This window comes from Syngnathus acus, chromosome 3, assembly GCF_901709675.1.
Source record: "Syngnathus acus chromosome 3, fSynAcu1.2, whole genome shotgun sequence".
In the NCBI taxonomy this organism is placed as follows: Eukaryota; Metazoa; Chordata; class Actinopteri; order Syngnathiformes; family Syngnathidae; genus Syngnathus; species Syngnathus acus.
In genome coordinates, this window is record NC_051089.1 from 11,450,427 (window position 1) to 11,472,366 (window position 21,940).

Below are 21,940 nucleotides of genomic sequence, written 5' to 3' on the forward strand. Positions count from 1 at the left end.
TAAAAAACTGAAAAGGTGTCACTTCTATAGAGTCGTGATTCATTTGCAGATTTCATTTCTTTAATCACATCCCGTAAAAAAAAGACCTACAGCAAGGTGTCATTTCATTTAAGTTTTATAATAAATTAAATGGAGTATTTGGATATTTTTATCCAGAATCTTAAATGACTATTTGGATATTTTTATCCAGAATCTTAAATGACATGCGTTTGTGCCTTAGAAGCACAAGATGGCCCACAGTTGAAGTAAAATACAAGAAACTAAGATGCAGAGTGGCTTTGGCTAAGGAGTGCAATTGCATTAATGATGTATCCATATTGTGGACGCTTTGAACATGTTACAGAAAAGGACCGTTGAAGTCTGATGCGTTATTAATAAATAGCAGATTTAATATCTAAACCGGCAAGTACCGTAAAAATACCATAACACACTTGTCCCACTGTCATGTACTGTAATCCAAAATACAGTACTATGCTGTTAAAATAAATTACAGAAGGTGCTTTGTAAAATAAATACTGGCGTCCCTGCTGCCTGTAATTTATTCTTTTTTTTTTTTTTTTTTTAACAGAGAAATTCTTTACCGTGCACATACAGTCCTGACCAAAGTTTGTGTCAATGGCTTTAATGGACACATTTGAATGAACGGCTTTTGTGCGAGCTTCACAGTCACACAAAATATACTGTGTGTAATGTTATTCCAACCGGAAATAGGCAAAAATAAAAGCTACAAGAAGACTATCTGTTATTTTGCTAGATATGTACAGGATATTATTTGTAAATCATCCCACCCCCCCCACAAAATCGACTTTCTTTGCAGTAAAAATCTACAGTCATGACAGATTTAGTCCCTCTTGGTTTTGACATCAACAAATATTAATTCATGGCCAACTCAAAAATATTTCAGTCCTCAAAGTGCAATCGCATATATAGAAAAAATATATGTTTTAAGAGTTCAGTGCTGCAGATTTCTTTTGGAAACCAAAAATCCATTCAGAGGTTGTTGGTGCTGTATGAGAAGATTAAATGTTCTACATTCATCTAGTGATGGATACAAATATATCCAGGATCAGTTCTAAGCTTGTTGTCTAATAGGATCCTGCCGTTTGTTGCCATTGTCATAGAGGACCTCAGTGTCCAGAAATTGCTTGAGCTGAAAAAGACAGAGACAACACATAAAAGAAATGAATACGGAAGAGGATTTTTTAGGCTATTTAACCGCAAAGAGCAGCATATGTTTTTTGTTTTTTTAAAAGGTCTTTATTTAAGAAGGGGCCTTCAATGGTGCAAACGCTTGAGGAGCAAGGGAGAACTTCGACACATCAATCAGGTGTGTGCTTATTTGCATGACACACTCATAAAGCAAAGCAAATAGTTTATAAACGGTATTGTAAGATATAAATATAAAATCCTACTAACAGAAAAAAAATTAAACTGAAATGCAGTTTTTATTAATACATTGTTGTGTGTGTGTGTGTGTGTGTGTGTGTGTGTTCATAAAGGTCGATTAATCGATTGGGCTCTAGAAAGCCATAAAAGAGATCACTTGAAAAAAATTCTCAATTTTGCAAAAGATAACACTCAAATGTGTCAATCACGACAATGCTGGGAGTATTGTTTTCCCCACCAGCACAGACGCGGAGCACATCGGAATGCAGCTGTGTCAACTAGCCAACAGTTTAGATGTTAAATCACTCAGCGACTCTTCTGTTGATTACAAACATCTTCTTTTGTCAACCACTCACAAATGTTTGATCGAAAGCACAATTTGCACACAATTATCATCACAGTGGGAAAAGAAGCTGTCGAGCAGTATTGTACGGAACAGCTAGCGCATGCAGACGTCCACATACATGCATGCAAGAAAACGTGGAGTTGGGCCTTACTTTTTTTCTTGTATTACACAAATGTGTAGTGAATGCCGTTGCTTAGAGGAGAGGAGGCTACAGGAGCCTCAGATACAGGAGGAAGAGGAGGAGGGGGAGGAGGAAGAGGTGGAGGAGGCGGCGGAGGAGGTGGGACGGGGCTGTTACCCTGTGATGGAACTAAAGACAAGAGACATACAGCAGAAGGAAAAGAGACAAGGAGAGAATGATATGGGCCCCTATCCAACTGCACGTAAGCATTCACAATAGTGGTAAAAAAAAGGTGTGTCATCCACTTTTCTAAAACACAAAGATATAATCGCCCGCAATGAAACAACAACACAAGAAGATTTTAAATAGTGCAGCACGGCTAAGATAGAATAGAAGCAGTCACGATTGAAAGTGACCATCTGTTTAAAATGTGTACATTTTGCAATTACATTTACAATGGAGGTTGAATAATTCAAAGTACAAGAGGATAAAAAACATCCCTGCTAAAATGTCAGGTCAGGTCACAGCCAATCACGGCTCATTCGTTTTCTGAAGCTGAGCCGTGACTACTAGTACTTGTTTTTGGTCGTGCACTTGTCTTTGTTTGTCTGTAATTTATCCATTTTTACATATTGCACATGTTCTTGCACTCTTGTACGCTGCTGTGACAAGACAATTTCCCCTCTGTGGGATGAATAAAGTTCTATCTAATCTAATTTTATCTTATAGTAGGGTTACGGATGTGGCCACACGTTGACTTACCAAATGTGTTTTTACTTTACCCTAAAATATAAAATATGACTATATTTACATCTTAATGACAATGTCGCATACAGTATAGTCCTGTTTGAGGAAGGCTGACAATCATAATAGTATGAAAAAGAAGGAATGACTTATTTGAATTGAAGGCTGTGAAAAGCATGAGGAGTTTCTTTCCCCTCTCCTTTGACAGCATGCCACCAGTTATATTGCCTGACATTGCGCCGCGCAGGAAATAATGTTATAATTGTTGACTTTGCCTCGGCGTGCTGGTGAAGCCTCCATACAGCTCGACGGCTTGAGTGCTGCTGCGGGTGACAGGTGCACGTGTGCACGTGTGTGTGGTGTGCACGAGTGCGAATGTATGTGCGCAGCGCAACTCCTGCTGCCTGGCTGCTGTAGAGCACGAGAAAGATGAAATGTGAGCGCGGTGTCTTTCATGCAGCTTCAGAGAGGTGCCGTGCCTTCAAAGAAGTGTTAATGCTATGCAGCGTTTGACTGGGTCATTGATCAGCACACAAAATGGCCTCATCCAGCGAGTCCTCCCCCGTTTCAAACATTCCACACGGACTGCAATTAGGCGCCATGTGAGCTCCTGACACGGAATAATGTGAAGTTTTTAAGGAATGAAGAGCCCTGCTTGACTCGACACCTTACGCCCTCTTTTTCTCCGCCCTCGTCATCTTCAAACCATCAGGCCAATTTAAAAAGAAAAAAAACGAAGAAGAAAAAAAGGCTAATTTTTCCCTTTTACTAAAACAGCAATTTAACATCCAATATTGTATTCCAGTAAAATAAGAGATCTACACTTCATAAAGTGGAATTGTCAAGTCTGTTTTGTTATTTGTATTTCTGGCACCTTTAATTTTTACACCACTACATTTTTGAAATAAAAGTTACACTTTTACTCTGATGCAATTCTCTGATCAATCCAGTGAAGTCAAAAATGTCAACGTTCTTTAAGTTATCATGACCTTGCATATGGTTAACGTGATATTCAGTGTTGGCTTTAATTCGCCAACATGGTGAACTTTAACTGCTAAAAAAATTAAATTCATGAAAACATAATAACAATTCTAAAAACTCTCTTTAACATAACTTCTAATGCATTTAATATCAGAAAATTACTTTTGATACTTAAATATTGAAAATGTCAGATAAGTAAATACTTTCACTCAAGAAATATTCTATGAGGTGACTTCCACTTGTATCCTAAGATACTTGAACTTTTCCCAAGTATAGCTTTCAGGTGTTTTACTCGAGACTGGACTCACCTGTGACCCGTTTGCTCTTGAGGGAGGCCTCTGAGGCCAGCATGTAGGACATGGTGATGATCCTCTCCTGCTCCTGTAAAACCGAGTCCAGCCCCAGCAGGCTCACCTCAGACTTGTCTGCACATAACCCTGGTGCCAGCTTTTGAACACTGTAACATGCACACAGGAAATTAAAATGATGCAGTCACAATGCTGAATTATCCAATCACAGACAAAACAAACTACTGCCAAAAAGTGCAAAACATGCAAAAAGTGGACCATAATGTTTGTTGCCATTTATAATTACCGTATTTTCCGGACTATAAGTCGAATTTTTTTTTCATAGTTTGGCCGGGGGTGCGACTTATACTCAGGAGTGACTTATGTGTGAAATTATTAACACATTATATCATTATTTTCACACTAAACCGCATGAAGGCACTCTAGGCCTGTGGAATAATTGGAACTGCAACTCACGATGAGTCTGAAGTAAGTCCTTGTAACCGTGCACAGTTTGAACATATTCAGTGATTAGTTCACGTACCACAAGGAGCGCGCTTGCCATACGTTGAGAAACACAGGTCTAAAACAGTTTCACTTTTTATTTGTATTTCATTTTTTTCTATAACTAACCTGGACTTTGCGAGGATGCTCTTGATCCGTTCCACCTTCCGATGTCGGTCCTCCATCTCTTGAGGACTCAGAGGCTCCTCTGGCTCTAAATCCACGTATCGCTCTGGAATCAACACTTTCTGAGGTTTTGACAGCTGTGCAAAGAAAAAAACCTCAAATAATCATATACACCAGTGTTAGGGTTACACAGGGTCCGAATTCCATGAAAATAAGAAATTTCTGTCACATTTGAGCCCTGCACTACTAGCGCTATGAATGCATAGCAAACGTGCGAGTAATTGACAGCCCCTTAAAGATGTTAAGAATTGCCTTTTAGATGCTACAACCTGGCAGCAAAGCACTAATTTTATAAAAGACAGGCGTATAATCTAAAATAAGGGTTGCAACAAAGACATTTTAAAATATTTAGAGGTAAAATTCAAATGATTTGGACAATTTTAATTTAAGTTTCTCAGTAGGTTATCTAAGTAGTTGTAGAATACGTAGTTTAATAATCGATTAGTTGCTGATTAATCAATTGTTACACCGAGAGTGTGTTGCATAGACCATTTGCCGTAAAGAGACAAGCAGAGCAAATTGGTGATGGAGATAGTTTCTTGGTCCCACGATGGTGCCAAAGCAGTCATTTTATATTAGACAGGGCTTTGTAATAATGCTATATTTCTCGATCTATACTGAGCGCATGTCACTGCCTGTACCTCTTTGAGTATATCTGCATCGTAATCTGACGTTTCCAGGCCGTCGAGGGTCTGAGGAGTCTCTGTCGCAGAGCTGAAGCTCAGCCAATCGTCGGAATGCGATCGGGGTCTCTCTTTGTGTTCAGGGGGCCTCTCCTCCCCCTGAACGCTTCGCACAGCTTGAGCCTCCTCGCCCTGGACGGCCCTTTCCAGCAGCTGCAGGTCAAACTCCTGCTCTCTCCTCCACTGCACGAAATGTACACACACAAAAACACACATATGACACCGACACACCAGGACAACTTGTTTCAAGCAGATTGTCGAGATTATGGAAAGGCATGTGAGCAATGATTTCACATATACATTATATCCATCTTAAATCCATGTGCTAATACACTGCATCCTTAAAGCTGCTGGGTTAAAAACAACACATAAAAAAGGCAAGTACGGTATGTTATTGTACTTGTGCAATGAGTTTGGGACAGTCTAAAATGGTTAATGTTAGTGTAATTAAAAAAAAAAACAATGTTGCTTAATGTCAGAAAACATTTTCCTCATTTAAGCTAGTGGGCAACTATGGAGAGGAACGCGTTAATAATAAAAACATCCAAAATAATAAATTCAGAAATTGATGTTGGTATAGGACAGGAAGCTGACGTTATTATAGACGTTCCCCTGAATCCTTACTGGTGAGGACAAAGAGCCTACTAGTACATTGATCTAAAAAAGAAAAGCAAAACATACATTCTACCACTGTCGTCGTTTGTCTAGTGCACAATTATTTTGTTAGTGAGGCCAAAGTGCTTCCTTTTACATGAACCTTAAGCTGTCAAACACACAAAAGGCTTTTTCACAGGGGACTACAACATTTGTGTTTTTTTGCCTGGAATGAAATTGCTTGTCTTTACACCACTGAAAAGTGGAAAGGTTGTGTGTGGTTAAGAACCTGGGGGGGGGCGTGAAACAGTGGGAGAAAAAATACAGTAGCATGCACACTAACATACATAATAAACAACATGCTACTAATGAGCTACACACAAGGCCAGTAAAGTGAAACAAACATAACACACTCAGATGAAGACACTTTCACCAAACATACCTAAAAATGAAAGAAAAAGAAAACAAGAGCATTCCATACATGTTTATTCATATGAGAACTTGAAAGGAACTTGAAAGAAAACACTGACAAAACGCTACCAATGTTTTATTTCCAGTTATTTTGTATACAAGACACTTTTTAGGTACACTTGCACAGGCTAGTAAGAGCCAATACAAAGCTGCATTATCATATAAAGGCATGCATTTTGGATGCAACTCTTGTATTGGATCTCATGATGTATTGTAGCCAGTGACTGTGCGTATTGCTGCTAAATAAACTCGTAACTATTCATCTTTAAAAAAAAACGAGATCCAGAATGATGACCTTTATCATAGTAAAAATCAAGTAAAATTGTTATGATGAATTTGGATGAAAAGTACTCTTACTCTCACACACAAACACGCACGCACGCGTTCAACCACACACACAACATCTAGATGATAAGACTATGAAAGCATCCATGTTAGGATTTATTTTCTATCGGCAGCAAAAATTTGTGGCAGTCTGGTTATTGATTAAAACATGCAAAACAAGATTCCAATTTTCAAACTATTTGTGTCCATGGAGGATGTGTTTTTCCGATCACCCCTTCATTACACCTTACACCAATTACGTAAACACATCTACTATGTGTACTACATAATGCCATAGTAAGATAATGGATCAACATTTACAAATTTGCAGATTTTCGTTTTTGGAACCTATATTCCATTATTTTCTGAAAAAAGTTACCTATTTTCAGATTTTTTTGCGCACCATCTGGTGGCAACTTGTTGCCATTTATACAATTTGCAGTGAGATATGGAGCTTTGTTAAAACAAAAACAAAAAGTTCTTTGCTGCTATTTTGGGCTTGGCATTAATTATTCTTACAATGATTCAAAATAATTTATATCATTATTTTGCAGATTCCAGCTCGCGGAGCCTTATTTAAGAACCACTGGTACAGTACACTATAGTGCAAACTAAAAAAAGCTACTTGGAAATCAGCATTAAATGAGTCTACAAGACTCAATACGTGTCAACGCCAAATGATTCAAACAGCCAATTACTTGAGGTTTGACCATGGCCGTAAAAACTTTTGGAGGGAAAAAACACCTCTCAAATTACACATACAACTTCAGCATGATCACACAAGCTCAGTCCTGAGATCATCGAAGCATTAACTCTTTGGCCTTGTCAGATGCGCGCAGCTCTTTGTGACTCTATGACTCTATATTTCAGTAACAATTGATGGGAATTGATATTTTTCATCCTTAGAGTGTGCACTAAAGAGAGGTGATGGAACCTTATTGCTTTGGTGCCATTAATTGCTCGCTTTTTTTTTCTATTTCAATTATTTTCTGTAGGTAGATTTGAATTAAAACACTAATAGGTTGGGAGTCTTTCGTGCAGGTACGTTCATGACAGACTTTCGTTCCTATAGCGACGAAGCAACTGGAATTGTACTTAAGTCAGAAGACAGCACAGCCTTTCAGTAAACATATGCTGACATACCAGTTGGCCTTTCTAGGTCATAAATATTAACTCACTCAAATGAAAAACACTAGGTATATTAACCGAGTGCCACGTGATGACATATCCTTAGCCAGTACGTCACTGCCATGTTTCGGCTGAAGGCTGAGGGACCTGCCTGTTTGGCTTTGGTTGATAGAGACTTTTATGTGTTACAGAGTTTTTGTTGTGGTGGTCCTGTCCGTTAAATGTTCAAATTTTGTGGTTTTGCTACTTGAAACCAAAAGAAGTGATAGGGCTTCTTCCGTGGACAAACATAACCCATCAAAATAGTGACTGATTTCACAAGGCAACATTGGCAATTATAAGCAGCAAAATGGACGGATTATTTAGAAAAGCGAGGAGATGATAAAGTGCAGTTTTACGCAGTTCTTTACACAGTGCAGATGGGAAATTTGTTACATGAAGGGACAGGATGGGATGGAGACGAAGTTAGAAAGACAAGTGTGTTTTGAGAATGACGTGTTAATGGGTGATTCCAGTGAATGTAAAATCATAGGCATCAGTAACTTTAAAACGTCTGAAAAAAATCAAACATCCTTTACTTTTAGTATGAAATGTCATTACACTTTTGGTGCTCAATCGTCGAAGGAGCATGCCAATGTACATGTGTGTAATGCTGCAAACAACATGCATTGAAAAGTAGTTTAGCATGCAGTGCTCATGTTTTACATGCAAGGGGAATGTTCACTGGCCCCTCTCTGTTTGCCCGCCGCCATGCGTGAGAGTGTGACGTGTGGTGATGATCTAGTTTAGAAACATACAGATCCAAAGTCGGCCGAGAGTGGGCGTGAGGACGAGGAGCGTGACGACGTGGAGGCGCGGCGGTCCCCGTGGCTCAAGGTGCGCTTGCGCTGTCGCACCAAAGCCTTCTGGTGCCTCTTCATCCTCTCCAGCTGTTCGTCAGCGCTCATCCTTCCACGTTGAGGCGCCACCTCTGCAGAGTACAGACGCTCTAAGGCACTTTTTGATCGCTCCTGGGGTGAAGACAATGGAAAGCCAACGCAAAATGAGCACAAAGCAGGGAAGCGAGAGAATGGTGGTCATTCAACTCAATCAGTGTGACTGACATAATCCGTATTTTGTTTAAGGCACCTCACCTTCACACCGGGAGCTGACGTCGCTCTCCGTAGAGTCACATAAGATGAGATGTTTGAGGAGTGATTCAGTCTGAGGGAGGAGCCGGCTACCCCTGATAGGAAAAACAAAATCTTTCAAACATTAAAAGCTTGAGTTTTAGTAGATGTGTGCTGGGCTCCATGATGTCAAGGTGACCATACCTCTGCTAGGTAAAGTCTGATACCCTCCATTGTGTCCTGATGATGTCACGCTGGTGACGCTGGAACCGTCTCCCACACCCACGAGCTCAGGATCGCTCAAGAAAGGCCTGAGTTCCACCTGTCACAACCGCAGAGCTGTTAAGCCAGTGTCAAAGGCAGCTCATGAGATTAAAAAAGTTTGTTTGTAGTAGTTCCAGACCCACTCGCAATAGATGAAGATCTGGGATACAGAGAAACCCAAAAACATTCTGTTATACACATTTACCCAACCCATAGGCTAAACTTTAACTTCATAACTTATTAGAAACACTGAACTTATCAAAACAAACTTTTATCAAGTATTCCTTAGTGCTAGTTTTTACTCTCTCACTAACAAGACATGGGAGACTAATGTGTCACATCACTTGGAGGAAATGAACTAATTATTTGGCACGCCAAGTGGAAATTTACTGTTAACCTGACACATAAAACAAAAGAGAATTAACGATTGTATATTAATACAACAAAATTCAAGCACATGGTTTCGTCCAATCAAAGTCAAAGGTTAACATGTGAATTTGAAACGTTGGCAAATGGAAATTAGCAGAGAGGTTATCATGATTATGAATCTTTAAACAAATAGTTTTACAAAAACACAGTTACATTTCAGACCTGCCTGCGTACTGTAAAACCGAGTAAACACTATTACATCAAAATATGGAGGGTGCCGACAATTAACCGAAATAGCAGATCAACACAGTTTACACAGACAATACTACGTAATGTAAGCCTACTGTACCTTAACGTCTCCATTTTGGCCTGTCTCTCGATCCCTCTTTCGTTCATCAGACTGTCGTTTGAGCCCGCGCACCGAGGTGTGCCTGATAACACTCGTCTCCCTGGGAAGGGGGGGTACGGCAGGGGGGTGTTCGTCAAGACTGTAGACTTGAGGTAGAGGCGGTCTGGGGGGCACATCTTCCTCAGCCTACACAGGTACATGTACATATATTAAGATTTTTTTTATAATATTTATGTTAGTTAATAAATCAAGGACGGTATATATGAACTCTGAACAGGCGCCAGAGTCATTGCTGGACTACACGGGCCTTTTAATTTGAATTTTGTTATGAATGATCTGGCCCGCCCAAAAACAAGTATAAATGAGATCAAATCAATAAATTACCCCCATTTTTAATCAACAACATAGGCCAAAGTTGGCACGAAGACTACTACTAAGTTGTAAGACGAGTGAAGACATTATACTAGACCTTAAGTTGGATATAAAGGCTATGGACTAAATCCTCAAACGGCTTTCTCTCCATCTGTGTGTCACTCACCCATGTCTGGCCAGCAGTGTTGGTTGTAGAATGGAGTGGCTGTTGACTATAGCTGGAGGATAGCGTGTGGGTTGTGGCATCGTGGCTAGTCGGACTGAGGTGGGGGCTCTGTTGCTGCGGCTGCTTCTGCTGCTGGGACAATCTCATCTCCATAGCAGGCGGGCTTCCGGACATCGAAGGCACTGATGACGCCGACGCGGAAGGCACAAATTTCCTCTCTGGCGAGGATCGGATATGAAATGATGGACACAATACAATGGGTCTGTTCAAGTCATTTACATTGACGACATTACAGGGGACACAGCTTATTCACTACTCACAAAAAGAATATTATTGGCCTTTTTCTAAAATGTAACACACCTAACTTTTTGTGAAAAGTATAGACATGATTGCAAGTCTTAGTGCTTCTTACCTGGGTTGGTCACAGAGGAGATAGTGACTTTGTAGTTATCTTTACTGCTGCTGAGGCCTGCGATAACATCCTCAATCCTCCAAAGCTCTTTCCTCATCTGGACCTTTTCTTGCTGATCATACACATACAAAAGCACATTTGAATCTGCCTTGCTGACAAATGGGTGACGTGACCAGGAAAAAAAAGAATCGACTAAGTTGCAGTGTCATGAACGATTTGTGTCGTCAAGCGCTTTCTCAAATAGCTAGGAGCGATGCAATAGATAACAATAAAAATGCTATTCAACACTTTAAATTGGTTAATAATGCATAAAAATAACAGCCCACATGGCAACTGACCTATGTGTATTGATTGTGAAAAAATATCAAATTGACCAAGATCACAAGATTTCTGCTCAAAAGCAAAAATAAACTGGTGATGCCTAAGAAAAGACCTTATTTTAAGCATTTCCATCCGCTTTGCTCGCGAAGGGTTCAATATGAGGTCCGGATGTCAAGATTTCCAAATGAACGAAGGAATTCTCCCGCATACTACTGTAAAGACTGCATACCTGAGAAAGATCAGTGCGAGTCATGTGTCCTTGCAGAGCCGCTTTGAGCCAGTCTACATCTTTCTCCAGCCTGATGTACTCTTTCCATGCATTCTCCATCTCCTGCACAACACAAGTCGGGTCCAGTTTAGTGCACCTGTGAGTCTCAATTTTTTTTATTAAAAACAGGGCATTTTTTTACATTAATCTGGAAGGCGGAAAAATGCATGAAACTGACATTTTATTTTTTGAAAGTGTCTAGGAAATAGAAATGACTGTACATGTTGAGATTGACCCAAATCAGGTCTAGACAATGGTTTATTCTTTCATTTGGGCACAAACGTATAACTTACTGTGGACACTTGAGATATTTCCGCCCTGATGTGCACCACATCCTCCTGCAGTAGTTTTTGCTGGTAAGCAATTTTCTCCATGTGGGATGGCTGATCTCTGTACTGCTCCATCTGCTGGTGGGACACATCCAACACTGACTCCAGCTTGTCCTGGATTGAAACATAAACACACATTCACTTAAGGAATGCTTTTGCATTTTTTTTCTGTAAAGTTGTGAAGGGTACCATTGGTTTGTTGATATTTTTTGGTGCCCTTTCAAATGGGGTACTGCATCTTGAAATGCAGTTTTTATAATGTTAGCACAAAACAAACTACTTTCTGATGATTTCAAATTATTTTTTCAATTGCTTGTGTATTTAGAAATGGTCTGGAGTTTCTGCTCAGGATTATTTACTGTACTGCACATAATACATTAAACCCCCCCAAAATCATATCTGTAGAACTAAATTTGATTAATTGCATATAATTCATGAGGCTTCATAAAAACTTATGGAACGTAACCTTATCTTCCTTCAGTGTACGTATCATGGCTTCCAGCTCCTGTAGAATCTTGTCTTGCTCACATAGTCGGCTTAATTTCACCTGATGAGACAAAAAAAATATTAGTCATAAAAGAAACGAAGGAATAGCGTTCAAATCGATCTCCCCTTTTAACAATGTTAAAATAAATCAATGAGAAGCAAAGCAGATCTTAGCTGGTCGACTCGTTTGTGTTTACTGTTTGTCTTCGGCAAGATAAAATGAATTGATCTTCTCTGAATATGTCGATAAATGTATCTCTTCTCAATCTCAAGAAGACATTCTCCCCACAGGGCGGTAAAAAAAAGAAAGAATCTTCATTACCAGCCACTACGAGCAATTTTAATCAAAAATCCAAATCATTTCCATTTCGTTTTAGGTCCAAAGTGTGTTAGTTGGGAGTGACAGATGTGTTTTTGCAGAAATGGGTTATGTGTTTATGAAAACAACATAAGCCTGCCAAGTTCACAGTGGTTCTCACACTGTGTATTTTTCTCACATCTACTTATCATTCTGTTCAATTAATTATTCAGCTGTTTTTATTTTGCTGAGGCCGTATATTGTTGTTTTTAATTGCATGAAATATTCATTGTTCAGACAAATTTCTTATAAATTGTTAAAGTGGAACAATGCTAATGATGAAAAGCCAGGACATCCATCCTATTTACCTCCATTCAGCGTGAAACAAAGAGCATGCCAAGCGGCGGCGGGCAAATCAAACTGAAAAATTTAACAGCTCGACACCCAAAAATCCCATTACATGTATTTTTCCCTTTAAATTGCAGCGAGGAAAATAAAAGCTGTGGTCGATACACTCAGGCCCTCACTGTGCAGGCTGCTTGAGAGTCCCTACTGTGTTGCAATATACTTACGCTTCCTTGCCTCCACTCCCTCTGTTTAAAATAACCTAACACTCACACACAAAGCATACTAAAAGTCGCACTTCTGTCAGTGACTACGAAGAAGTGGGGGTAGAAAAAAAGAAAAAAAAAAGAGCACATGCACATCATGATCCACTTACATCAGCATCACTTTCAGCGATTTTAACAGGCTTCTGCGCTTCTTTTCTGAGGCTTTCCCGTCCAGTAACCTGAAATGGCCCGTAGCCGCAAACAAAATAGATTATTTAACACCATTATGACCGCAGAGTTCGATGCTCCCCCCGCTTTAACGTGCCCAGTTAACACCTAAATATTTCAGAGAATCTTAACAAACAACAAACAGTGGTTACAAGAACAGTCAGATGGATTCAGAAGAGATCAAATAATAAAGGGGGCGGGCGTGGAATCATAGAAGCAGAAAGCACATAAGCTGGAAAGACAGTTAGAATTAGAGCAGAAACTAGCGGCGTAAACATTTAGGCAACTACCGTAATTTTCGGACTATAAGTCGCACCGGAGTATAAGTCGCACCAGCCATAAAATGCCCAAAAAAGTGAAAAAACCCCATATATATGTATATAAATCGCTCCTGAGTATAAGTCGCCCCCCCACCCAAACTATGAAAAAAAACCGCGACTTATAGTCCGAAAATTACGGTAATGTAGGCCCCGATGCTCTCCAACAGGATTGTGTTATGTTGTGTGTGTGCACTGCATACAGTGGCTGGCTGGCATCAATTATATTCCCATCATAATTTTAATTTGTCAATTGTCTCAATTTCTATACAACTAATCTTTTGCCGCATGAGAAGATGTCAGTAATTGTTCGATTGGCGACTCCTTCCCTCCTATTGATGGACTTAGCTTGGGCTACACTAAATTGATGATCAAAACACATTTCAATGAGAATTTAGCAGGATTTTTTTTTTTTTTTTTAAATAAAGTGGGTTTTCTTTCTCAATGGAAAATTATCGGAGTCTCAAGGACACATCTTTAAATGAAGAAATTAATTGGATACAGAATATCCTACTAAATTCTCAAACAATCTCGTTGGAAGTTTGCTCTTTTAACTCAGTTCACAAGCGCAGACGTGCGTCAATATACCACAGTCCATTCACCAATTCCTTCAAAGCGGAAAAAAAAAAAAAGCCGATGGTGCACACAACATCAAGCATTGCTTCACAAAATGCAGGAAACCCAAAGTAGCCTTTTGTCTTAATCATCCCTCTCATTTCCAAATCTTGACCAGGCATGATTGGCTCAAAGTACCCAGGTACATAATCCTAATTCCCAGCACATGCGTTAGACTTGATTCCTTTGCAGTTTCTCTTTGTACAAACACCTTCCTTACATTCCAACAGTATCCAAAAGGGGCGTTTTCAAAGTTGCTGTGAATTGAAACAATCAGCGGCTCATGACTTTGGATCTGTTTTGAAACAGGAAATGCAGAGGATTACAAAAACCACAGTCGGGTGTTGAGTGGACTCCCCCCCCCGCAGGTTCTGACGAACTGTGGTGGCTTTCAAGTACAATAGTATGTAAGTGTTCAGACAGCCCGACTGATTCTCACAAAATCAGTGGATGCAGCCCAAACTGGCAACATTTGAAAAATAAAGAAGCTAGTGAAGTCACAATAAAGTACTTCATTTTCATCACACAAAAACAGACATTAAATGATAAAACTTAAGAGACATTAAAAGGCAGAGCAGATGTTAAAGTAGAGAGAAGAATGGGATGAATGCAAAGGGGAAACAAATACTGGAGGACAAAAAAAGGATAGAGTGACATGAGATTTAATTAAACAGGGCCCACCTTCAGATCTAGATATTCCAGGTCCTTCTTCAGTTGTATGTAAGTATCATCAGCCTTTAAATGAGCAGTGAAGAGATACATCACTTGAAATGAAGCTGCATGGATTATGGGCTTGAACCTAGTTGCTCTCAATGGACCTTTTCATAATGTTTGGAGGACTGTAGGTGCCAGTGGCATTAAAGTGATGGACTACTGCTGACCTGAACCGAAAACGATGCCAAAAATTGGTTGTGTTTGGGCTTCCAGATAGACTCCAAAAGATTTAGGTTTGTATTGATTTCCGCCATGCCCAAGAAAAAAAATCAAAACTTGTCTGTACAAATTTTCTCAATCGCCTCAGTGATATAGGCTGAAAGGGTTTGTCTATAAGTGGTGCCACTGGAGTTTTCGCCATTTGCAAATACGTGAGACGTCAGAATGAAAAGGCCCATTACAGTACACGTGTCTTTTTCCTTTTTACGTATCGTGTGTCAAGCCAAATTAGGTATGAGCAGCGCCGTGCAGTCACACAACCGCCACTGCAGCTTGACTCGCATACAGGGCAGAATGATGACGGCTTCAAAATGAGAAGAATCGCAGGCATGAATGTGCTTTATGTGGTCAGTGCAAACGACAAGGGACATGCTTTCGATGTCAACTAGTGTGTGTGGAACCTGCAAACTGCCTCGAGCAATGAAGTCCAAGGTGACTGATTGTCAATGAATGACAGGGAGGGAATGTTGAGGATCAGCTGGGTCGGGAGAGGGGGGGGGGGCTGCGATGTCGAGGAGGTTTAAGGAAGTGCGAGACCCCTGACCTGCAAGCTGGTGCCTAGGAGGCCGTTGTGCTGCTGATGCCGCAGATGAGCGAACGCGCCGCCGCCACCACCGTCAGCTGGGCTTTGCACACCAGCCATCTTGGCCTGGTGCCGCCGCAGCTGAATGAGGAGCAGAGTCAGCTCCTCGGGCTGGAGCCACAGCCGGGTTTGCGACACAGAGGGAGCCAGCAGTTACTCGTGGCTTCAACATGTCTTCCAATCCACTTTCAACAGTGGGAATAGTGAAAGGGCCCAAAAGTAGGGCGACCAGAGCACTTTTACTGATAGACGTAAACTATGCCAAAGCTTATTAATGAACATTGGACAATTATGATCAGGTAGATTTAATGGGCTGTTGGGGATGGGTTGGTTTTATGATTCAGTTTTCCTCTCCTTGGAATGCAGTGGAAACTATGAGGTTGAACAAAATCAGTTCTGGGAAATCTGATGTCAATTGATTTCAATTGATTGGGAAATGGAGATGGGGACTAGAAATAGTGTAAGTGGCATTAACTTGAGGCATTACTGATAAAGATAAATGAAGAAAATTGATCAATGCTTTTCATTAAAAAGGAAAACTGGAAGTCGGGCTATATTAATACAACAAATAGTAAGGGACATTTGATGGTAAAAGCTTGGTGGGTCAGCTAAAAAAAAAAAAAAAAAAGGCACGACGTAAGGCACATCCAGCCCTTCACTAAGTTCTAAAAATTGAACATTTTGTAGATGGCGACAAATGTGAAACTTGTTATTGGTGAATTGAGGAGGTGGAAATCTAAAACGTTTGAGCTGTTCAAGGTTCCTGAAGAACTGAGGCAGTGGCTCTATCAAAGAGGGCTCATTGATAGAAATGTAAATGTGTATTAGAGCTGATTCACATTGTTTACAGACATTGTGTCCAATCACAAAAGTCAGAAGAATAAGGTGACATGGAAGCTGTTCATACCGTTTTGCCGTGGAGGCTGGGTGCACTGACGGTGTGTGTGATGTAGCCCATAGCTGGCATGGAGCGTCTCGCCATCTGGGAGGTCTGTGGAAGAAGTGGGCAATCCACGTGTTAAATCGCTCTCATACTGTTAAATCAAACAGAATGTCTAATTCACCGACAGGCTTGGAGTTCACAACATTGCTCACAAACAAATATGACTACGCAGCACTTTTTTTTTTCCTTTTGGAAACAAGGTGTGCCCCGACTTTCCTGACGCTACAGGGCTTGGAAAGATTTGACGTTTTTGCTTAGTACACAGAATTAGTGAAAAGCAGGCAGGCCCACTATAGCCAGCCTTAAAAGGACACAAACAACAAGAGATTTAATTAACTCCACATAAATTACAGCAAACCTGCTTTCTTAAAATAACATTTGTTTGCTACCAGCAAGAGAAGCACTGTGAGCCGTTCCCTCGGAGATTCCCATGCCACTATTTTTTGCTGTATAATAGGTTTTTTATTTAAATGCGGGATGAGAAGAAAGAGCGCTGCTGATGTTTGAGATAGAGTGGAGATGTTTATAGGGTGCTCGCCAGCCCTGGGCACATTGGATTAGATGCTAATAAAACATCTCTTCACGATGTTCCACTGGGACCGACCGCTTCGCGATTACAAGAGCCTCCTCAGCCTTTAAGATGCTGGGCGCACCAAAACTGAAGTTCAACTGCTTGTACATACTTCTCATAAACATTTGCTCCCTTGCATGGTCACTGTGGTTCGCCTTTGTTTTGAAAATATACTGCATCTCTTCCATATTATAAGGGTATGCCTATAATTAGTCTCAATCACTATGGGGGCAGATCGCGTGTGTGTAAGGGGTCAAATGTGAGGCCTGTGTGTGCGTGTCTGCCAATGTGGTTGGAGAGGGCGTGGACGATGGGCCTGCCTCTTGACTGCAGCAATATGTGGATGGAATCACAGTGAAGGCTTGGCCTCAAACCACCTGTGGAGTGGGGACTCTGTAAAATGCACTACTCACTCTCATGACATTAGTCTTGATTTTGATCACGGCTTTCAATACTCCATATAGAAAAAGGCTCAAGCAGCTACGATGTCCTCGATGGCCATCTTATATCTAAATAGTATTTTCCCTAACTGATATGAAGTGAACCCTTGCATAGTTGTGGTTTGGCAGTCAAAAATATTATTTATTCGGAACTTAGCCCGTTATTTGCTGAAAATCCAGATGCTTCCTTTGGATAAACGTAAAATCCTGGTAAAATGTGTCTCTTGAGGTAAACGATTAGATGATTTGCCGCGACAAAGCACAACATGTCGAACCTGTGAGAGGCGAGTAATGATGTGGCCCGGGGAGGTCGCTCTCGTGTTGTCCACACTTGACAAATCATCAAGCGGCCTGACCGTCCGTCTGCCTGAAGGCGTGTGTGGCCTGCGGGGGGACAGCGGCTTGAAGGATGACGGGGAGACGGACGGTGGGACTTCACAGGGGGACGGTGGCACAGAAATGGAGCGCGGCATCTCCACGGTGACGGTGAAAGATGAGGAGTCGGTGAAGTTGGAGCCGGCGTACACGGGCGCCGTGGGGCTGCCGTGTCGGAACTGCTGCCTCTGCTGCCACTCGTACAACTGCCACACCATCCCCTCCTTGGTGGCCACGCGCTCGTCCGTGGACATGCGGAAATGGCTGAGTCGGTCGTGAGCGTACTTGTAGTCGCTGGGCAGGTCGAAGGACGGAGAGTTGCTGCCGGACGGGATGCGGGGAGACTTTGGCAGTGACTGGCAGGACGCGTCTGCTGTGCTGACTTTGGACTGTAAGGGGGGAGTTCGCCGAGGGAGGTTGTACTCTGCAGAGAGAATGCTGACAGAAACAAATGACAAGCAATTAGTTTCTCAAGGGCAAGCCGTTTGAGCATTTATTCAATAGCCATCTTAAAGTTCACTTTTTGTCCTCATCAGTAAGACAATTCAACACACTAGTAGAACTGTCTTACTAGCAGTTTTTTTCCTACTACTGCATACAAATGTGAAAACTTTGGCAGGGCTGTGAACTGTGAGGACAAAGAGTGTAGTACTATGTAGACCTTAAGCTGAACATCAAAAAAATGCTCGAACAGCTTTCCATTTACCTCAAGTGCAGCACTGTATAACCTTGTTATTTTTTATTGTGCAAGTCAGGATGTAATGTTGGCCACTAGAGGGCAGTATTTAGCTATATTTCTGTCCTATTCCTTACAGAGTGGACTAAACTTTAATTCAAATGAACTATGAGGACTTCCACTGACCTTTTTGGCGGGTCACCCTTTTGAACTTTGACCCAGTGCTCCACCTGAGCCAGCGTACTCTTCCTCTGTGAATGTTTCTCTGTGTCAGCCCCCCTCTGATACAACAGGTTTCCATTGTGCTGTTCCGACGGCACGGGGCCTGGCTGGACACTCAGATGGCCGTTCCTTTGAGGGGCACTGTCCAACGAGTTTGGAGAGAGTCTCTCCCTTGGATCCGACAACCTGGGCCTTCCTTGAACCTCCAACATGTGCCTCCCCTCTTCTTTGTGAGCCAACCGCACACCATCATCCCGAGGGTGCTCTCTGTCCATCCTTGAAAATATTTCTGACTGAGGTGTAGTCTGCGTGATATGATTGGTCTGAGGAAATGCCTGCTGTATGCTTTTCTCAGGCCTTTCTATTTCCCTGAAAGGGGATACAGAAAAGGTCATTTAAGAATAAAAATGTACTTAGGCTCAACATACGTACTTGAATTCATTTTTGAGAGCAGCTTTCATGAAGCTGGCCGACCTTGAACGAACCCTGACAAGAATGCACATTTTGCTAACGGTCACAAATGTTCCTGGCTCACTATTGCTAGATAATAAGTCTGTCTGTACGTGTTCCTCCAGAGTTTACGTATATGTGTGAATATTCATTATTTGAAGGAGTATGGCTCCCAGAACTTAATGTTAATTTCCTATTAGCCTGTCCATGCGATTTCACGATGGGACTGCTTAGCACTGGCAATATATGATGTGTGCAATTCATTTTTTGTCCGTTTAGTTTTACAGTAAACTCCAACTGGTCTGTCATTAAACAGCTTCAGGGAGGACAGAATCACATTCAAGCACCATGGTGCAGCCAGGGTCCTTCCACAACTAACACACACTGCGTCATTCTGCACATTAATGTTTTTTCTTCGATTGTAGTGTTTTTATGACTGTGAGAAACAATTGAATCAAAATCACAATTAAATTTGGATTAATTTCCCAGGCCTACCATACAAGGACAGTTTGCATTGTTTTGAAGTGCAGTAAGACGCACTACAGAAGTGCCTCGCTTAACTGGCGCTTATGTCCAGCTGGCAGAGGGCTTCAGTCCTCATCTCGATGCACATCAGAAATGATCACGGCCCTGAACAGATGGCCAGAGCCTGACCTGCTGAAATGAAGCCTCAGAGGGCAGGGAGACTATCGATCATATTCGTTGGTAATGCAAATGTAAGTAGAACAAAGGGCGCATCCAGTTTCTTTTTTTTTTTTCTTCTTTTTAACGACATCACCACACTAAGTTCACACAGATTGCTGTGCTTTATGAAGGGGGCAGGACATTAGTTAAACAGCTGGAAGCCCATCCAATGGGAAAGGAGAGGCCTACTCCGTGGCACGAGACCAACCTCTTAATGGTGTGACTTTGCTGCATCAGCGCCGCTTGGTTCATGGCCCGGATCCAGCCATTCATGTCCTCCTGCGTGTCCGCGCTGAAGAAGTACGTCCGCATCCCACAGTGTTCCGCCTGTGAGCCAATCACAGAGTTCTTATTGTAGATGTAGGAACGCATTCCAGTGTGGCTCGCCTGTCAGAGGGAGACAGAGCAAATACGGATGTGAGAACTAAAATGACCGACAGTCAAGTCGGAAAAGACTGACAGCTGTCAAGTAAAGAATCACATTTTGCAAGGAAAAAGAGGAAACAAAGTGGCACTTCATAAACAAAAACTTTGTTTAGTTTATGGAATCAACTAGCTGCCAACCAAACAATGGAAAAGATACAACTCGTAATGGGATTTTTGCCAACTACCCATATATCCTTCAATAATTAAAGTTTTTTTTTTTTATGGAAACCTGGGCCTATGAGCTACTGTATTATGATGTTCATGATGGTGGGAGTAGAGAGAAAAATCATTTTTAAAGTGGTGCTTGCATCTGAGAAATATGTAGTATTAATAATGATTTTATTTTCATCCATCATCCTAATTTCTTTTTAAACAAAAAAGCTCCATGAGAATGCATCAAGTTAGTATTATTACTAGGCATAGTCATAAGAAATCAGCATATACTTGAGAAAATTAGATGATAATTTTAGTATGATATAATCCTCATTTGGATCATTTGCACCCACAAAAACATATATGTAAAGTTAACTATCCAGTGTACAGGCTGTATAGCTTTGACTGGTAGACTAAATCACATATTGTCTCAATATATATCCGGTAAATCAAACATATTGCATTTGAAAACACACATATGTGGCTGAAGCGCGGAAAGGACTCATACTATAAAACTCAGTGAAGCGGTTTAACAATTCTATTATAGAAATATCCCTCAGTTATAACGAGGACTTGTGAGAGATACAGGGCAATAAAATGCACTGTATCCTAAAGCTGATTCAGAAACTGCAGCACCACAAGGTATTCAGGGACACAAGCACTATCAATGTTAAAAAAAAAATGAAATGTGTAGAATCTAAAATGTGAAATGGCAAATGTACTCACAACTATGTAGCATTGAATAAAATAGGAATGAATTGAGCTATAACTTTCAGCTGTTATTCAACATTTCAGTTTTCCTGATTTTTTTTGGGCATGGCGATGAGCCCCCCCCCCCCTTCCGACACATACGGCATAAGAACTTAAGCCTCGAGCCTTTGTACGGATCACTGATTATATGGCGCAATTGCAACGTTCAGTTCGTGAGATCGCAATACCTACATGGCCACTTAAAAGTAACTTGTTGTTGGCCTTGTTGGCTGTTAAGGCATGACAAAGGTGCAAAGCAAAGTAGCTTCCATTTTCAGGTTGTTGTAGTGATTCACAGCATTTTGAGAGTGGAGGAAATGGCTTGAATGATTCTTCACAATTTGAAGCCTCATTTTATACACTTGCTGTTCGAATGCAGGCTATTTCCGTTGTGCTTTTGCTGCTGGTATAGAGACAAGAGAAAACCAGCACAGTATCTGGCTAGGTGGAATCCTTCTACTGTACCTCCCAAAACATCACTTTTCAGGCAACCCCAAAAGCAGCATGTTTGTTCAAGAAATAATT

General features: G+C 41.1%; 1 protein-coding gene and 1 long non-coding RNA gene across 11 annotated transcripts in view; one reads left to right on the forward strand and one right to left on the reverse strand.

Moving 5' to 3' along the window:
- Window positions 1–368: 368 nt before the first annotated feature.
- plekha7b (pleckstrin homology domain containing, family A member 7b) overlaps window positions 369–21,940 on the reverse strand; it is a 55,491-nt gene continuing 33,919 nt past the window's right edge. For 4 of the 10 annotated variants that reach the window (XM_037246726.1, XM_037246732.1, XM_037246733.1 and 1 more), the window contains 22 exons: window positions 20,295–20,473; window positions 18,917–19,321; window positions 17,955–18,492; window positions 16,633–16,716; window positions 15,687–15,836; window positions 14,891–14,944; window positions 14,430–14,504; window positions 13,220–13,288; window positions 12,181–12,261; window positions 11,679–11,828; window positions 11,347–11,448; window positions 10,797–10,908; window positions 10,385–10,602; window positions 9,847–10,032; window positions 9,069–9,186; window positions 8,889–8,980; window positions 8,553–8,765; window positions 5,197–5,421; window positions 4,499–4,632; window positions 3,887–4,035; window positions 1,884–2,042; window positions 369–1,150 (listed from right to left, as the gene is read on the reverse strand). In XM_037246726.1, coding sequence (XP_037102621.1) covers window positions 1,897–2,042; window positions 3,887–4,035; window positions 4,499–4,632; window positions 5,197–5,421; window positions 8,553–8,765; window positions 8,889–8,980; window positions 9,069–9,186; window positions 9,847–10,032; window positions 10,385–10,602; window positions 10,797–10,908; window positions 11,347–11,448; window positions 11,679–11,828; window positions 12,181–12,261; window positions 13,220–13,288; window positions 14,430–14,504; window positions 14,891–14,944; window positions 15,687–15,836; window positions 16,633–16,716; window positions 17,955–18,492; window positions 18,917–19,321; window positions 20,295–20,473 — 3,480 coding nt within the window. In that variant the 3' untranslated portion in view covers window positions 369–1,150; window positions 1,884–1,896. The remainder of the gene's footprint in view (window positions 1,151–1,883; window positions 2,043–3,886; window positions 4,036–4,498; window positions 4,633–5,196; window positions 5,422–8,552; window positions 8,766–8,888; window positions 8,981–9,068; window positions 9,187–9,846; window positions 10,033–10,384; window positions 10,603–10,796; window positions 10,909–11,346; window positions 11,449–11,678; window positions 11,829–12,180; window positions 12,262–13,219; window positions 13,289–14,429; window positions 14,505–14,890; window positions 14,945–15,686; window positions 15,837–16,632; window positions 16,717–17,954; window positions 18,493–18,916; window positions 19,322–20,294; window positions 20,474–21,940) is intronic. The other 6 variants (XM_037246729.1, XM_037246725.1, XM_037246734.1 and 3 more) reach the window with 4 other exon arrangements.
- LOC119120142 lies at window positions 4,510–7,001 on the forward strand. The gene is made up of 2 exons (XR_005097470.1): window positions 4,510–4,622; window positions 5,236–7,001. It is a non-coding gene; the product is annotated as an uncharacterized LOC119120142 (long non-coding RNA).